General features: G+C 51.2%; 1 protein-coding gene across 1 annotated transcript in view; it reads right to left on the bottom strand.

The window, feature by feature from the left end:
- Nucleotides 1-19,094, bottom strand: part of LOC139930395 (cyclic AMP receptor 1) — a 43,036-nt gene that overhangs the window by 12,528 nt on the left and 11,414 nt on the right. The window contains exons 9-11 of the mRNA XM_078286224.1: nucleotides 14,845-14,923; nucleotides 11,938-11,985; nucleotides 6,128-6,210 (exon numbers count right to left, since the gene is read on the bottom strand). Coding sequence (XP_078142350.1) covers nucleotides 6,128-6,210; nucleotides 11,938-11,985; nucleotides 14,845-14,923 — 210 coding nt within the window. The remainder of the gene's footprint in view (nucleotides 1-6,127; nucleotides 6,211-11,937; nucleotides 11,986-14,844; nucleotides 14,924-19,094) is intronic.

Below are 19,094 nucleotides of genomic sequence, written 5' to 3' on the forward strand. Positions count from 1 at the left end.
TATGTGTGTGTGTGTACGTGTGTGTGTGTGTGTGTGTGTGTGAGAGAGCAGATGATAGAGTAGGCTTTAGCGATTCCCTGGAGTGTGAGGCAGCGTTTACGGCACTCTCAGAGCAGCCAGAGTGATGAATATTTAAAGACGTGCCTGAAAGAGCAGAGGGAGGGGGAGCGGGGGTGTGTGTGTGTGTTTGCGTATGTGTGTGTATGTGTACGCGTGCCCGAGTGCGTGCGAGGGAGGGTATCTATCTGCCTTAGCATTTGTGTGTGCGTGCATATGACTGCATTTGTATGCCTATATATATGCCTGTATGGTTATATATGCATGTATGTGCATGTATTTGCGTTTGCATGCCTGTATATGAGTATTTATGCCTGTATATGCATTTGCATGCCTGTGTAACGCTGTTGTCTTGTGAAAACCTGGTAATTCCAATTGGGGATTTTCATGTTTTAAATTCCCTTGAAGGATTACATGCTCCTCTATGGGTTGAGAAAATTCCATGATCCTTATGGTGGACTAGTCAAGACAAAAACCAGGCTGATTTTCTCAGTTCCTGAAAAGTTTTCACCTGACAGTGACCATATGCTTGTATGTGTATATGTGTGCCTGTACTACACTAGCAGTCAAAAGTTGGGACACGCGCATTTGTCTTTATTTTTACTATTTTTCACATTTTACAATAATAGTAAAGACATCAAAACTATGAAATAACACAAATGGAATTATGCAGTGACCAAAAAAGTGTTATATTTTAAATTCTTTAAAGTAGCCACCCTAAGTAGGCTTTGGAAAGAAATTCATACATAGGCATCAACTTCACTATTTATATTTGTCTAAGAAACAAATTTCAAGCATTTAAGCAGAAGCTTTTAGACCAAAATGGCTTTAAGAGAATGAAAAACAAAGTACATTCAAGCAGTTGTGTCCAAACTTTTGCCTGGTAGTGTGTATATGAATGCATATGCCTGTATACGCATGTATATGCCTTCATATGCGTGTATATGTGTCTATGCCTGTATGAGTATATATGCCTGTATATACGTTTGCATGCCTGTATCTGTCTGTATGTGTGTGTATGTTTCTATATATACGTGGCTGCCTGTCCGTGTGCCAAGCCTCTGCCTCACACAGGAGCACACACTTCCCCCCCCCGTATCGGACGTGCAGCCGGAGCCGCGGTGTGTGTCCGGCCTGCGAGCGTGTCCCCGCTCTGTGTGTTTGCACTTCAGACAGCGCTGTAGGCCGGCTCTCTGTCTGGCTAAATGGGGATGAATAGCGGAGCGTCGCTGCCGCTCAATGGGAGACGGATGGCTACGGGGCTTCTCTGTCTCCAGTTACACACCGATCGCTGCCTGAGCCGCACACACACACACACACACACACACACACACACAGGCACAGGCACGCATACATAAAAGTGTCTGCACACACACAATAGAGCAAGGTCATATATCCACCCAAATAATATCTTGGCCATATCGCCACACGTGGTTTAATGTCAAAGACGTCTAAGTGGCTTTAGACCACAGACTCCTTTGTTTTGCCCCATGGATCCTCATCTGAGAGGGTTTGTGTTATCTGTCTATACTCTTGGGGTAATGACAACAGTAGATATGAAGCTGATGATCAGAACAGTCATTCTATGCGCTCTCTCTGTGTTCTAACTTCTAGTGAATAAAATAATAATGAAAATCAACTGATCCTGACCCCCTGGAGCCTCCTGACGGGCTCCTGGAGTCTGGGAACCGCTGCCGTAAAGATCAGGGATCAGACCCGCATAAAAAAAACATAGAAGCAGAAGGGAAGGGAAAAAGGAGAAATTAAACCCAGAAATGAAGAGAAATGAACGAGTTGTGCAGGAAAAACCTGAAGAAAAAGAATCACGCCCCTACAAGCTATAGCAAGTTCAAAAGTTATTTTAGTAAACAGGCCGACGTTGTCACGCTCGTTCAGTAAATTGAATGTGAACAGATAGATAAATAGAAAGGCTTGCAGACAAACAAACAAGATGAGAGTTAGAACTTTGCATACTGCTTTTCAGCATCTGAGAAGCTCACTTGTTCAAGTAAACAAAATACACCACAAAAGATATTAGGGTATACAAACCACACACCAGCCTATACACACACACACACACATCCATGCACACTGAATGTAACACATTCAGAGAGGCATAGAGGCGAGGAACGGAAGGAAGGGAATGTGGAAAGGAAAGAGAAAGCAGGAGCGAGAGAGAGGGAGAGAGAAAGCGAGAGAAAGAGAGAGAAAGAGAGCGCATCCTGGGATGCAGAACGCCGAGTACAGTGAGATAAGAGTTAATGTATCCCCCCCCCCCCCCCCCGGCGCACGCTTCCTTCCCTCCCTCCCGTTTGGCTCTCTCTTTCTTCCTCCCTCCATCCCTCCCTCCATCCCTCCCTCCATCCCTCCCTCCATCCCTCCCTCCCTCCTCCTCCTCCTCCTCCTCCTCCTCCTCCTCCTCCTCCTCCTCCTCCTCCGCCGCCGCCGCCTCCTCCCCGTTCTCTTTGAGGGATGAATAATAACTGCTGCTCTGAGATTTCCTCCCTCGTTTTTCAAAGCGAAGAAAGGAGATGGGGAAGGTCTGCCTGGCCCGGGGTGCGCGCGTACGCACACACACACAAACACAGACGCGCACTGAAACACACACACAGACACATGCGCACACACAGACTGTCTTGTTCTCTCTGCTCGCCTGGAGCGGGGAAATCAGATCTCCTCCAGAGAAAAGGGGGTGGGGGGGAGGGGGGTTAGGCGCTGTAGGGAGCCCGTACAAAAAAAAAAAAAAAATCCCCTGCAAACACGTATAGGCCTATACACACCGCAAAACCCACACGCAGCATCGAGGGGGAACCGAGAATAACTAGGAGGATGCGAGCGCCTCCTGGAGCGACAGGGTGAGCTCAAGGTTATAGACGCGTTGCGGGTTCAAGCCCCGCCGCCGGCTCCGATCCAATCCATCTACACCGAAGCGCCGAAGCCTCCGCCCCCCCACCCCCCTCCACCACCACCATAACCCCCAATTGCTCAAAGGCAACCGGCTCGCCTGCCTTGTGGCTCGCTGTGAAAACTGGAGGTCGGGGCTTCCCGGCAGAGCATAAAAAAAAAAAAAAAGACTCTAAATATGGAAGCCTGGTTCCTCCCCACTTGGCACTCAGTGTCAAAAGGAGAGGGGGGTGGGGGTGGGGGGGTGGGGGGGAAGCAAAAAGTCCTCGTAACAGACGAGCACGGCGTCCAGGAGGAGCACTTGCATATCAAGCCGCGTCGCGCCGCGGAAACAGCGGCGAGGTTCCGAGGAGAGGGCTTATTTATGCAAACAGGCGTACAAGCGCGCACAGTAGGAATCTAGACAAGCCTTGTAAACAAACACACACCCACACCATAAAGCACACAGGGGAGGCGATGTGAGAAGCAGACTGTGAAAAGTCTAGATGTGCCCGGGCCCCGCTTACACACACACACACATGCGTGCGCGCGTGCGCATGCAAAAACACACACACACACACAGACACACAAAGAGCGGAGACTGAAGTGGCAGAGGGAGGGAGTGAGGGAGAGAAAGAGAAAGAGAGGAGGAGGGCTAAGTGTGAAGGTGCGAGAGTCTGATGCTACTTTTGCGCTGCCGAATGAGGGCGAGTGAAAGAGTGAGAGAGAGAGAGAGAGAGAGAGAGAGCGAGAGAGAGAGGCGTGTACGGTAAAATGATGTATAATGACTCTCTCGGCGTTTATGTGCATGCGTGTGTGTGTATGTGTGTGTGCGCGCGGGGAAAAGTAGAAGCGCTTTCCCATTTCGATTCGCAACAGCTGGTGTCGAATTAACACATTTACCAGTGTGCATTTGGAACAGATTAAAATTGCGTGTGTCGTGTGTGGCGTGTGACTGTGTGTGTGTTTGTGTGGCAGCGGATGAGGGCCAAAACAAGAGCGTGTTTGTGTGTGGGAGTGTCTGTGTATTAACGCAATGGATCAGGGCAGGGAGAAATGACGGAGAGGGAGCAGAGGAGGGGGGAGAGAGAGAGAGAGAGAGAGAGAGAGAGAGAGAGAGAGAGAGAGAGAGAGAGAGAGAGAGAGCGCGGGAGCTCTACCCGACGGCTTTAGCTGCTGCCCTGGGCCGTCTCTCTAAGCCCTGTTTAGGAGGCTTTGGAGCTCAGATAGAAATAATCCCCCACTCAGACACACACGCACAAAGTCACACACACACGAAGGCGCGCACACACACTTACAGACAAGACGCGCAAATGCACACACACACACACACACACACACACACAGGCACACGCTTTGCATGCGTGCACACACTCGAGTAGAGGCGGACAAACAAGCGTGCACGGAAGTACGCAGGCACGCACGCACACACACACACACACACACGGCATCAAGCAGCGACAGCACATTCGTACAGCCTTGACACACACAAAACCAACCACCCACCTACACACACACACACACACACACACACACACACACACACAAAAACACACACCGAGGCTGTCTGCCGCGCGCTGCTTCTGCACGGTAGAGCACAGCGACATCGGCACGGCACCGTGACAAACACTTTACACACTCCACCACTCAGCAGAGGAGGGAAGGAGGGAGGGAGGGAGAGAGAGATGGAGAAAGAGGGGAGGAGGAGGAGGAGAAGGATATGAGCCAGGGGGAATGAGCAGGGGAAGGGGAGAGGGAGGAGGGAAGGGGAAGGGGGGGCTAACAAATTAATAGGAGCCGGAGATATATACAGCCAGCGCTGCCGAGCGGGGGGAGAGGAGGAGGAGGAGGTGGAGGACGACGAGAGAGAGCAATTCATTCCCGTTTTCTCCTCGTTCGCTCTCCGGAGAAAGGCAGAGCGCAGCGAGCGAGCGAGCGGGGCGAGCGAGCGAGAGGCTGTTTGCGCAAGAGAGAGAGAGAGAGGGCTTTGTGTGGCAGAGGAGAGGAAAAGTGGAGGAGGGAAAGGAGGGGGAGGAGGAGGGCGGCGACATAAAAAACAGAGCGAGCGCGTGCGTGAGAGAGAGAGAGAGAGAGCGGCAGAGCGAGCGAGCGAGAATGGAAATATAGGGGGAGAAGAGGAGGGAGAGGCTAACAAAGACGTTTTGAGAGGGAGAGAGGGAGAGAAAAAAGAAAGAAAGAGAGGGAGCGAAAGTGATAGGGAGGGAGGGAGGGAGGGGAGTGACGCCGAGCGAACAGAGGGAGGGAGGGAGGGAGGGAGGGAGGAGAAGAGGGGGTGGTTTGAGGTTAGCACAGGATGCAGTTTGTCATCTTCATCAGCCGACAGCCAGGGCGCAGGAGGGAGGGAGGGAGGGGAGGGCAGCATGGACGGAGAGGTGAAGGAGGGAAGGAGGAGGAGGAGGGGGAGGGGGAGGGGGAGGGGGAGGGGGCGGGGGCGGGGAGCGAGGGGGGGGGATGGGCGGCGTTCGAGCGGAGCCTTTGAGAGACGTTGACCCTGTAATTGACCTGTGTCTCCGCCTACATCGCCGTGGCGACAAGCAGAGCCGCCGCAGCTAATCACTTAGTAACCCTGACCTGTCAATCACACCCAGTCCCCGGGGAGGGAGGGGGGGGGGGGGGAGGAGAGGAGGAGGAGGAGGGGGGGGGGGGGAGGAGGGAAGGAAGGAAGGAGAGAGCAATGGAAAATGAAAGAAAGAGGGAGAGAGAGGGAGGAGGAAGGGAGCGAAGGAGTAATAACAGCACCAGGGTTATCATTTACTGGACCACCCGCCCCTTCCCACCCACCCTCAGCCGACCAAGCGCTGGTTTTAAAAAGCCAATAAACCGCTCTCTTCCCCTCTAACACACACACACACACACACACACACTCACGCGCACGCACACACACACACACACACACACACATACATGATGTCCTATGCTGTTCGTGCTGCTACAGACGGAGCGGAGCTTTCTGAGAGTTCAGATAAGAGAGAGCAAGAGAGGAGGATGGGGAGGAGGTGGGAGGGAGGGGGGGAGTGACGGGCTGGAAAGAGATAAGAATGAATGGAAGATAGCAGGGTGAGGCCAACATGCAAATAAAACAACAGAGCGTGGAGTTTAGGCTGTGCGGGGGTGTGTGTGTGTGTGTGTGTGTGTGTGTGTGTGTGTGTGTGTGTGTGTGTGTTACCTGTTGATGAGGGGAAAGAGAGACACCAGCAGGTAAACGGAGGGGTACCACTTCAGCGGCTTGATCTCCTCTGCCAAGGAAACCTGGGGGAGAGAAAGAACTCCTATTGACCCAAATAGGCGAATTAATACTCCTAATATATTAATACTCCGTCTCTCGGCCTCACACACACATCTAGTGTCTTCACTGGAACATCAGAGTTAGTGCACTGAGGCGAACAACAAAAGCCAATTAAAACCAAATAAAATATTAACCTGCTGATAATACGCAATATCCCGCAGTTACGAGACGGGGGAAAAAAAGGATTCCAATTAAACTGGAAGCCAATATTTTCAATAACGTTAAGGTGATGAATTCAATATCTGGTGGACGGACAGGCAGGCAGGCAGGCAGACAGACAGGCAGACAGACAGGCAGACAGGCAGACAGACAGGCAGACAGGCAGACAGGCAGACAGACAGGCAGACAGACAGGCAGACAGGCAGACAGACAGGCAGGCAGACAGGCAGACAGACAGACAGGCAGACAGACAGGCAGACAGGCAGACAGACAGGCAGACAGGCAGACAGGCAGACAGACAGGCAGACAGGCAGACAGGCAGACAGACAGGCAGACAGACAGGCAGACAGGCAGACAGACAGGCAGGCAGACAGGCAGACAGACAGACAGGCAGACAGACAGGCAGACAGGCAGACAGGCAGACAGACAGGCAGACAGACAGGCAGACAGGCAGACAGACAGGCAGGCAGACAGGCAGACAGACAGGCAGACAGACAGACAGACAGGCAGGCAGACAGGCAGACAGGCAGACAGACAGGCAGACAGACAGGCAGACAGACAGGCAGACAGACAGGCAGACAGACAGGCAGACAGGCAGACAGGCAGACAGGCAGACAGACAGGCAGACAGACAGGCAGACAGGCAGACAGACAGACAGGCAGACAGACAGACAGGCAGGCAGGCAGACAGACAGACAGGCAGACAGACAGGCAGACAGGCAGACAGGCAGACAGACAGACAGGGAGACAGACAGGCAGGGAGACAGACAGACAGACAGGCAGGCAGACAGACAGACAGGCAGGCAGACAGACAGACAGACAGACAGGCAGACAGACAGACAGACAGACAGGCAGACAGACAGGCAGGCAGGCAGGCAGACAGACAGACAGACAGACAGGCAGGCAGACAGACAGGCAGACAGACAGGCAGACAGACAGACAGACAGACAGACAGACAGACAGGCAGACAGACAGACAGGGAGACAGACGACGGACGCAGCGGCGGCTCCACGTTGAAGGGGAGCCTCGCGGTGGAGAGCTTTTACAAGCCGTTATCTAATTCCCGGGAGAGGAGGACTCTCGCGTCCGGAAGAGGCTGAGAAGCGAGGCCCCGAATCGATTTTCTGTGCAGTGCTTTTTTTTTTTCTCCCCTAGGCATGGACGCAGTAGCCGAGCCAGCGCATTTGCCTCACTCTCGCTCTCTCCCTCTCTCTCTCTCACACACACACACACACACACACACACACACACACACACTCGGAGCCAGGAGGCAGGCCCACAAGCTCCAGTCTCTACCCCCACATGCTGGAAATTAATTACTCACCAGAAAGACCCCGAGGCGTGCAAGCTTTAACGCAGGCGTTTTAAACAATTCAAATGAAAATCACGAGAGCCCCCCGGTGGTATTTTATCTTGTGTGTGTATATGTGTGTGTGTGTGTGTGTGTGTGTGTGGGTGGGTGCGCCCACATCTAGTGTTGAGTATTAAATATAAGAGCCGGGTTTCCACAGCATAAGGTATGCTGGCTGCATGTGAGCGACCGCAGCGAGCCTCGCTGTGTTTGCGCGTCGCAGCCTGTAACGGCACCCATAAAAAAAACACCCAGGGGCGAATACGAGCCGAGGTCTTCCTATTAGTATCTACTGTAATGGGAAGCTCTGACATCACCGGTCATGTCAAGCGCTGCCTTTTGTCATCACAAGTGTGTGTGTGTGTTGGGAAGAGGGGGGTGGGGGGTGGGGGGGGGGGGGGTCTCCTTGGGAGAGACAGGAAAAGGACAGGCCAAGGGGCCGAAGGATGCTAAGTGGAAAAAGACAAGAGACGTGTGCTTGCGTGTGGGTGTGTGCGTCCATGTGTGTGTGGAAAAAAAAACTCATCAGCACAAAGCAGGCGTCTCGCAGGAAAAAGCCTTTCGAAAGGTTCAGAAATCAATTTGAAAGCATTTGGAGCCAAATAATCTCAGATACAATTTGGCGAGTGCAACGAGAGGCATTTGAGGAATTTCAGGGAGCGAGAGAGGAGAGAGCGAGCAGCAGAGCGGATGTGGAGTGAGGTGGAGGGGGACGGGGGAGGGGAAAGGGGGGGGGGGGGGGTGGAAGGGGGAAAGGGGGGGAAGGAGGGGGGGGCGGCGGCTAAAGAGCCTCGTGTTTTTAATCACAGTCCTCCCGTGTCAGAGGCCCCTGCGCTCCTCGGGAAGCGGAGGGGAATGAAACCGTAATTATGTGCGCCGGGCGCGGCGGTCCCACCGTTAATGACGCGCGTTAGATTACAGACGGTTATCGGCAGCAACCCCCCACCCCACCTAACCCCCCCCCCCCACACACACACACACACACACACACACACACACACACACCCCGACACACTTACAGCCTCACTCGCACTCATCTCAGCCAATATATATTACACTCCGACCGCAAAGAAACTGAAATAACAGCATCAGGGTTTCCACACTCACTTGGACATCAAATTCAACGACTGTTTCAATGACTTTCAACGTCTTGTTTGTTGAAATTCGAGGACTAAAAATTGTCATGTTTTGAGGTAAAGCATCACATTGGTAAAAAATTAGACCTCATAGAGGTCTAATTTTTTTTACTCATGATCTTGTCAAGGACACATGGTGGAATCATTCTTTTTAAAGCTGCATATCCATCACAGGGTGTGAAGCTGATGCTAGGAAGGAGGGAGGTCCAGAGAGCTTATTGGTAAATCTGAGTGCTATATTTTAATTTTACAAAATCAAATACTTTCAAGACCATTCATTTTCACACCTTTTAAGGCCTTATTTTGTTTTTCTCTAACCCACAAACGTTTTGGGATTTTCAAGGCCAGTGGGATTCCTGTAGCATGCAGTTCAGATACCACAAGTCTAGCTTTGAAGGTCCAAAGGTCACAGGTTCGATCCCCGCAACAGACAGCATATGTGTCTATTAACAGCCTCGGGTCCTGCAGAAGTGCCCACAAGCAAGAAACTGAACCCTCCAACCTGCTCACTCATTCTAAGTCTCTCCAGATAGCGTCTGCTACACGTAAATGTAAAATACAATGTAAATGTAACGCTACACCGGCATGAGGCACTTAGGGTAACACATCTATGAGTGAAAGCTGCACTTGATTATGCAGAAAAAGAGAATAAAAGAGGATACACACGCATCGAGCCACCGCACACACCAGGACACAAGGTCTGAGCATATGTGTGTGTGATCACGCACGCGAACACACACACACGTACGCACACAGAAGCAGACACATCCCATTGTGACTCAAGGCAAAGCTTATGTTGATCAGTAAACAAACACCCCGGGAAGAGTAACGAACAAGCAGCCCGCTGTTTGCTCAGCCAGCTCTGTCGCTACCCAACGGGACTGAGTTGGGGGTGTGTGTGTGTGTGTGTTTGAGTGTGTACGTGTGCATGTGCGAGCTGCTTTGAACTCTCTCTTTCAAACTGCTCTCTCTCTGACCTGTGTTGATGTAAGACCTTGAGGTGTTTGCATGTGTGTGTGTGTGTGTATGTGGCTCACGCATGACAGCAGACAAACCCTCAAGACACACACGCACCCACACACACAGAGACATGTCCCAGCCGTGTGACTGACGTCCCTGATAACCGCCAACACTGGTTATGTACATCAGCACTCCACCCAGAGAGAGAGAGAGAGAGAGAGAGAGAGAGAGAGAGAGAGAGAGAGAGAAGGGTGTGTGTGTGTGTGTGTGTGTGTGTGTGTGATGGAGCAAGGCTGAGCCAGAGAGAAAAATAGATCAAGAAAGGCGAACACAGGAAAGAGCATGTGTGAGCAAGAAACATGAGAAGTGTGTGTGTGTGTGTGTGTGTGTGCGTGTGTGTGTGTGACACAGTAATAGAGAGCGTGTGAGGGATGGAGGGAGGGGGACGTGGTGAAGTGAATGAAATCACCAGAGCCAGCGGTCTTCAGACACCCAGCAGGAATTGCTTTCTCTAGTTTACACCTGCTGGTACACACACACACACACACACACACACACACACACATGCGCAAAGCTCACTAGCTTGCAACCGCAATCGGGGAGGCCTGCTGTTGTTTTAAAGCATCGCAGCGCGTGCATAAACACTCATAAATATTCATGTCCATGAACCTGGCTTGCTGCTTTATTCATGCTGGGTATGTGTATGAGGGCGAGAGAGACAGAGGGAGAGAGAGAGAGAGAGAGAGAAGGGAGAGAGAGAGAGAGAGAGAAGTGAAAGGCAGAGAGAAAAAAAGAAACGAAACGAGTGGAGCAACTGGGAAAGAGAGAAAGACGAGGAAACGGGGAGTGTGATAAAAAACACTGCCGATTTATTTACACTCTGTGTTACACACAGCAATTAGCCCACACGGATGGTGTGTGTGTGTGTGTGACGAAGGGGCTGCTGGCACACACACACACACACACACCACACACGTCACTCACACCACACACACACAAAACATAGGGAACAACGTGTTGAGGGTTACACCAGTTCAGTGTGCAGTAATTACATCTGCCACTTAGGGCAGCATCTACATAACCTTAACCCTAACCTGCTCTCCACCTCTCACCCCCGTCAGCAGGGTGGGGGCAGAGAGGGAAGAGGGGAAGGGGGGGGAGGGGTAGAATGACAATGAGAGGAGGAGGAGGAGGAGGAGGAGGAGGGGAGGAGAAGTAATTAAAAAGAAGGAAGACCGTGACAGAGTGAACCGTTCAGTTATCAGGAGTTAACTTATCAGGAGTCGTACTTTTAGACCGTCGAGGCTGCTTGGGTTTGAGTGGATTTTACATTTTAGTCATTACGCTTATCCGGGGAAACTCACAATGAGTGAGAAGGTAAGGGTTCGGTGTCTTGCTTGTCACTCGCAGAAGATGCACGGCACTGTTGCGGGGATCAAACCTGTGGCGTTCTAGTTACAGCGTCCCTAGGCCGATGAAAATGACCACATAGAGCAATGAGTGATCAAATGGTTAAAGAGGAGAAGAAACACTCCCAATGGGGCTGTGAGGTTTACACACGGTACCAGCATTATACATTAAGCTAAAGAAAAAAACTAAATAAAAACACAAAGTGAGCACTTACAGAGAAACAGACAGGAGAGCTAATCTCTCAACTATTATCTCACCCACCTCTTCCTCCCTTCCTCCGTTTCATTTTTTTTTATTACGAGTCTCGTATTTCTCAATCCGTCTTCTCTTGGCGTGAATATAATTTAGCTCCTCATTCTTACTCTCCTCTCCCTTGCTCATTCAAGAAGGTCAGGGACAGAGCGGAGCGGCACTGCAGCTCCCAGATCCGCACGCACGCACGCAGCGCACGCACACCCGCTCATTCACACACACACACACACACACACACACACACACACAAACCACACACGGTGAGAGATTGGGTGTCGTGGGGTCAGAACTGCCTCCTGCTGCGTGTGACACCTACCCAGCGTGACCCCCCCCAGCTAATCCTGCACACGGTCTAATCCTCACGCTCCGTGTGTGTGTGTGTGTGTGTGTGTGAGAAATGTGGACGGTCAGACAGGACTTTACCTTCCGTCTCTCCCTCTCCGGGTTGAAGGTTCCCAACCACGACTGCATCTGTGCGGCAAAGACACAAAACCACACAGAACAAGTGAAGGCAATTACACTCGCAACACACGGGGCGGTGATTTAATCAATCATTTCAATTGATTATTTGTTTTTTTCTCCGTAGGGAGTGGCTACGTGTCTTGCCAACCGTGCCTACAGTGATATTACACCTACAGTATGATATAAATTCAAATGAGTTAGGAGCTAGAGCAAATATCACATTGGCAATCGCACCGAGACAAAATCCCCTCCACCTTCTCACCGCCCCTGCAAAAGAGCCTAATTCACACCAGAGCGCAGAGCGGGTAGAGGCAGACGGGAGCGCCGTAACCGCTCCCAGCATCTCCGACAAGAGGGGACTAATCAGCATCACTGCACACAAGATGACACGAGGAAAGGGAAAAAGGCGAGGGAGGAAGAGAAAGGGAGAAAATTATTTAAAAAAAAAAAAAAAAAAAAAAAAAGTGGTAAAGGAAAAAGGAAAAAGTGGAGCAAACATGGCAGATCTGAGATCTCTCTGGAGAAAACGTGGGAATAGTTCTCGTTCTCTTCTTCTGTCTCCTCTCTCAGGGAATGCAGGGAAAATGTCAATAGACACGCACGCACAACACACACAACACGACAGAAATTTGTCATGGTGGGATGGGGGTGGGGGGGCCATAAGGGAGCCAGAAGGTTTATGTAACCCAAGAAATCAGAGGCGAATCTCTGGAGGGCCTGTGTGAGCTGTACACACAAATACAAGCGCACGCACGCACACACACACGCATACGCAAAGATGCAGCATGAACGATATGCGCTCACAGCTTTTCCATTCAGCTATTTATTAACTCAACGTTGCCATGGTTTCTCTGCGCTGACGTGATTGTCATTGTAAGCCTGTGTGTGACCAAGGTGTGTGTGTGTGTGCGTGTGTGTGTTTGTGCAGTGGAGCAGGAAAGATAGAGGGTCGTTAGACCAAACGTGCTCCGCAGCAACCCCGAGCTGTCGAGCTGAGCGCCGCTATCCATCAAAATCAACACGCACCGATAATAAGTGGCAATGTCATTAGCTCCGGCCAGGTCTCCGATACAATGTTCCCAGCTTTAGTTGCAATCTCTCATCAAGCCGAGCCACCGGAAGGCGAGCCGATTCAACGGGTTGAGTGTTGAGGTGTGAGGCTTAGGAGTGGCTGTGTACAAATCACATCTGTAACACAAACACAACGCCGCACTCCCAGACCGCTCTGTCTGGCCAGATAATGACTCATTAGCTTTCAAATCCCCCTAGTTAGTACGAGCTCACACAGTCACTCAGAATGTGTCTACATTTTTCTAATAATCTGATGGAAATGACTTGGACTTGGTAAACTAATGAGCTACACAGTCATTTTCTCCCACAAATCCCCCCCCCCCCCCCCCCCCCCCCGCACACCATTTCAATATGCCTCTGGAAAGTGGGGAAACTTCTCTGTCCAGCCACATCCACCTCTCTTCCCTCTCTCTCCCTCTTTCAGAGCCTCCTCTTCTTTATCCCTTTCTCCGTTCCGTCGCCACCTACCCTGCTTCAAAGCTTTTGAAATTCTTTCAAGTGAGACAGCCTGCAGCTGAAAAGAGATAAGGCTTGAGCTCTTCATAAATATGATAGAGAAAGCAAAAAAGGGAGAGGGAAGGGAGAGGGGGGGGGGGGAGAGAGAGAGAGCGAGAGATGGAGGCAGAAAGGAAAAAGAGGGGGAGAGGGGAAAAAATGAGAAGGAAAACAGAGAGACAGTGAGAGAGAGGAGAGAGATAGAGAGCGAGAGAGAGGGACGGCCGAGTGCTGTGAGCAGAATGAGTTATGAGATGCAGGTTGCAAACCAGCTATATTCATTTATTCTCTTTATCACATCCATGATAAAGGGCTGGTGTGGTCTCTTTTCCCTTCCCTTCCCCTCAGCTACTCGCATGTCTGCCTCCGCTCTTGTCTGTCTGCAGCCGACTATCTGCGAAATCCTGTCTCACTGTCCCATCGGTCACTCCGCCACGCGTACGGAGAATGCTAACATTTACAGCGACGCTTTGTTGTGAGGCTGACTTCACCTAGATTCTCCCTCCTTCTTTTTGGTGATATGATGAATCATCTTTCACAACCCCCCCCCCCCCCATCCGCTCCCACATGTGTAGGGCTAAACACAAGTGTGCAGGCGGCCATGCACTGGCGCTGTGACCAGCGGTGTGAGGTGTCATCGGGCCGGGGGAATGGCAGCTATGTGAACCTTGTGGAATGCTGCCTCCGGGCTCCTGCTGCACCCTCGCCGTGGCAAACCACACAGAGCTATGAGCCAAGAGGGAGGGAGGGAGAGGAGGAATGAAGAAGGAAGATAGAGAGAGAAAGACACACCACAAAGGAGGGAGGGAAGTTTCGCCCTGATGGCCCTGAACTGCAGAGCCCTCGGAGTTCTGTGTGCAAGTCAAACAAACACACATGCATGCACACAGGCGCGCACAAACACATACATGCACACACACACACACACTGACTACATTCATTATGTAACTTAGGTGAGGTAACCTAAAGCTCTAATCTATTCTAACACTAAACCCAAATTCTAACCCTAAAATCGCAACTCAAAGAAGCGAGGACCGTCAAAATGTCCTAATTTTGGATGATTTTCCTTCTCTTTCTATCCTTGTGAGGACATTTGGTCCTCATAAGTATAGAAATACAAGAAAAAACACACACACACATACACACACAGCGAGGGTACTATCTCAGCTTTCAGAGAGACTATTGATGCCAATTTCCTAAAAGGTCACAGTGGATTCAGATTCAGCTAAATGGCCCGCCGGCACTCGGTCCCAGCCGCTTTTTTGGGGGCTGGCGCTGATTGGACGCACGCTGAGCACTCACCCTCTCATTGGCCACGCAGATGATCCTGGCGTAGCAGCAGATCATCAGGAAGATGAGGCTGAACAGAGGCACGTACCATCTGCAAAGCACAGACATGAGCAGGCGGTGAGCGACCTCGAAACGAGGGCCGGACATTAAAGGATGATTCCTGTTGTTTTGTCTGTGATATTTAGATGTTTCTGTGGCCTCCTGGTAGTTTCGGACTACCCTCAGGCCGAAGGGCCATCTGGATACCACATGGAAAAAATCTGGAATTCAATTATTATCATGCAATTTATAATTCATACAGTACAGTTTCACATGAATGGAGTTTCATATGACCTCTCACACGACTTCCCAAATAGATAAACATTAGACCACAGAAACCCATTTGATGATGAGATTAGAAATGATTTGGTGCAGAACTGGACAACTGTTTATTCTGATCTGAGGCTTCAGTCTCACTATGACCTCCCCACCTACATATATTCATTCCTATAACATTCTCTCACTGTTCCATCTTCAAATGAAAGAACACTGCGATTACACTATTGCTGATTTTGCTGGGGAACAGACTAGTATGAGTGCAGCAACTAAAGTAAGTTCAGGAGTAGGTGAGATTGTGGGAGTGGTGGACAGCATTACGCTCAACGGCTGATGCATCGAGGACATATATATACATACAGTATATATAGTATATATATATATATATTTATTTATAAGTATTACATGTAGAACAGACCTGACTGAGGAGCGAGGGAGACGGAGAGCAAAATAAATGTATGGCATTCCTATGGGATGAAGGGTTGACAATTGAAGGAGGTGCAGGGGGAGAAGAATATGTCAGGTACTCCTGAGCAGATGAAAGGGAATCAGGGGGGATGGGGGGGGCAGTTGCTCTTTTGGAATGGCAGCTTTGTGTTATGCAACCTCTTGGGAGGTGATGTAAGCTCGGAGGAGTTTCAACCTCTCCCTTTAATCACGCAACAGGCCTTTGTCTCGCTTTGATAGACAGGTTCCTGGCCACCGCGTCTCTGGTTCAGCTTCACTAACCCTGAGCAGTCGCAGCCCTGCTAGGCTACACCCTGCTTCCCCGCGTCTTGAGCACCTGGCTGAAGGAGGTGTGCATCGGCCACATGCAGCTGCGTGGCGAACATATCGGACGGTGCAGAAGAGCAGCAGCAAGTAGAGCAAAACAATGGGTAATTACAGGCCTAATCATGATCCAGAAAAAAAAAAAAAACCATGAGCAAAAGTTACAATATTGGCATTTAAAAAAGTCCAACTGGCATTCAACACAGAGAGTCTGGATCGGTTCCTGACCCATAAATACAGACAGACGCGCAGTACCAGAGGAGGACCGAGTGGGACTATGTGTCCTATGCCGTTCCTGAAAGTCCTTGGCATGTGTGCTAAAAACAGCAACTTTTAGCAGCATCTCAAAAAGACAAATATCAGGTCTTTGGCCTAATTTACCCTACGTCCACACTTGTCTGTCAAGCCCCGCGGCAGGGTGGAGAGAAACTCAGTGAACGTTATCAAATTAAACACTTTATTGGCAGGGGAATCCGAGATGGGTAGGCGTTCATCTCGGAGCAGAGATCTAGCAGAAAAAGGGAAAGGCTGCTTTATACACCATGTTCCCTCAAGTCTTGTACGGAACATGATTATACAAAGAAAAACAGCTTTGAGCGTGTGTGTATGTGTGCGTGTGCTCGCGCATTCCGCGCAGGCCTGACAATGGGATGGGAGTGATGAGAGCGTTTCAGAGGGAGACCTGAGCGAGCGTCACCTCGGTGTGATTTAATAACCCGCTCTCCGGAATAAACGGCGTCCAATTACGCCAGCGCACGTCCCGTTAATGATGGAGAGATGGGGGTGGGGGTGGGTGGGGGAGTGGGGAAGGGGGGAGGAGGGGGGGGGGGAGGGGGGGGAGGGAGGGAGGGAGGGGGGAGGGTGGCCTTTTAACGATAGCGTGTGGGAGAGGGAGGGAGGGGGGGGCGAGGAGGAGAGAATGACGGGCGGCAGCTACAAAGTGCTCTAATTAGCATGATAATGATCTGCCATTAGAGTCCGCTGTGCTCTACAGCTGAGCACTACCCCGAGAGAGAGAGAGAGAGAGAGAGAGAGAGACGGAGGGGGAGAGAACGAAATAGACGCAGACAGAGGGAGAGGGAGGGAGAGCGAGAGAGAGAGAGAGAGAGAGAGAGAGCGAGCGAGATAGGGAGTGGGCAGAGGGATGATAAAAGGGAGGACAGGAATAGAGGGAGGGATGGATGATGGAGGATCGAGGGTCAGGACCAGAGAGAGTAGAAATGAGAGGGAGAGAAGGGGGGAGGTGGGGGGTGGAAAAAAAGATAGGGAGAGGGATAAGGTCAAAGTGAGAATGAGAGGAATAGCGTGTAATAGCAGAGAAAGACTGCAGCAGACGGAGAGCGACTGGGGGGGGGGGGGGGGACGGACGGACAGAAAGACGGATAACCGCAGAGGGCTTAGAAGAAGATGGAGGGAGTGACAGCAGAGAGAGAGAGAGAGAGAGAGAGAGCGAGCAAAGAGGGTGGGAAAGCCTGCAACCGGGAGAAATCTAGGTAGACCCTCCCGCGCCGACCCACACACTCACTCTCTTACACACACACACACACACACACACACAATCTCTCTCTCTGCCCCGGCTCGGCCTTCCCTCCAGCGGCGCTCTGAAGTGAAGGATGAGGCTGGGACGAAAGCGGCCTTAATTGAAGTGTTGGGTGGGAGATGGGAGTGCTGCGGGGGGCCGATAAAAGGGCGCGACGGCGGCCTTCAACTCCGACCCAGGAGATCCTATCGCCGAGTGAAAGATTGTGATCTACCTGTTTGACCGCTTCGTCAAAGTCGCGCGTTAAAGAGAGAGAGAGGGAGAGAGAGGGAGGAGAAGGAAAAGAGCAGGGTGTGTTGGGTAAAACTTGTCTTGTATCTCGCTGAAACAAAGTCGACCGGATGTAACTGCTTTCATTAACTCATACCCAGGCTATCATATCCTTTCATTTCTGCACAATCTCCTTCTCTGCCACAGTAAAGAGGCGATGCTATTTATATATGGATATATATATTTATGGGTAATTACATTTGCCAAGAAATTCTTACGATAATGGTAACTGTTCCGTAGCGATGATACACAGCGATGGGAAACGATGAGGTGCGGTGACTCAGCTCGAGTGTTTCCGAGTGCTGACTCAACCGGTGAAATTCTGCACCCCCGTCTCAACGCTGTCCTCTGCTTTTCATTCTCCTTCCTTTCTTTTTTTTTCCTTTCCATCTCCCATCAACCCCCCCACCCCCCACCCCCCCTCCTCCAGTCCTCCCCCGCCCTCCTCTGTCCTGTCTGCGCGCTTCGCTGAACTCTGATGAAGACAGACTGCGGGGCGTGGGCAGAGAGGAGGGCAATCTCTATTTCTCTCGCTCTCCTCTCGCCTTTCCGTCGCTCTGCGCCGCCCCACTTTCCTTCTCTTTCGGAATAATTCCCTCTCTCTCTCTCTCTCTCTTTCTCTCTCTGACTGTCTCCCTCCCAGTCTTTCCACCGTTCACCTTCAACACTGTCGCCCCCTGCCCTCCTCCTCCTTCCCCTGCTAGGTGTCAGTGTGTGTGTTTGTGTGAGTGTGTGTGTGTTTTCCTGACGGGCGTTGCCTCGGCCTCTAATCTCTCGTCTGGTTTGATGTAATTAGAGCTAATGAAGATTCCCTGATCCTCTGAGCGGCTCGTCCCCCCGGGCCACGGCGGCGTGGAAAACTAGAAAGAGCCGGGGAGCGGAGCAGCGCTGATAAAAGAGACACAGGCTCAGCGCTTAGCGCGGCTGATAGCTACGCGTCGCTCCGTGTATGTGTGTGTGCGTTGTGTGTGTGTGCGCACGTGTGTTTGTCTGCGTGAGTGTGTCTGCGTGTGTGTGTTTGTTTATTTGTTTAGCAAGACTGATTCCCTGCTGATGCTGCGAGCGGCAACACGATTACCTTGGCTCATAGCGAAGTGTTTGTGTGTGCATGTGTGCATGTGTGTGTGTGTGTGTTTAAGTGTCTGCGCTGGGGGATTGGCAGAGCCCTTCCAGACTTAGGGCCAGTTGCAGAAAGCAGTAGACAGGCATAATCCTTCATAGCCGTCCTAAACACTTAAACACACAGTGTAGCAACTCCCCTAAATCTGACAAGGCAAAGGCAGCCACGGACACATCCACGCGCGCACACTCATACGCACACACACACTCTTGGCCCTGCACTGAGAAGAAAAAAACCCCGCAGGCT

This window comes from Centroberyx gerrardi, chromosome 10 (genome assembly GCF_048128805.1).
Source record: "Centroberyx gerrardi isolate f3 chromosome 10, fCenGer3.hap1.cur.20231027, whole genome shotgun sequence".
Lineage (NCBI taxonomy): Eukaryota > Metazoa > Chordata > Actinopteri > Beryciformes > Berycidae > Centroberyx > Centroberyx gerrardi.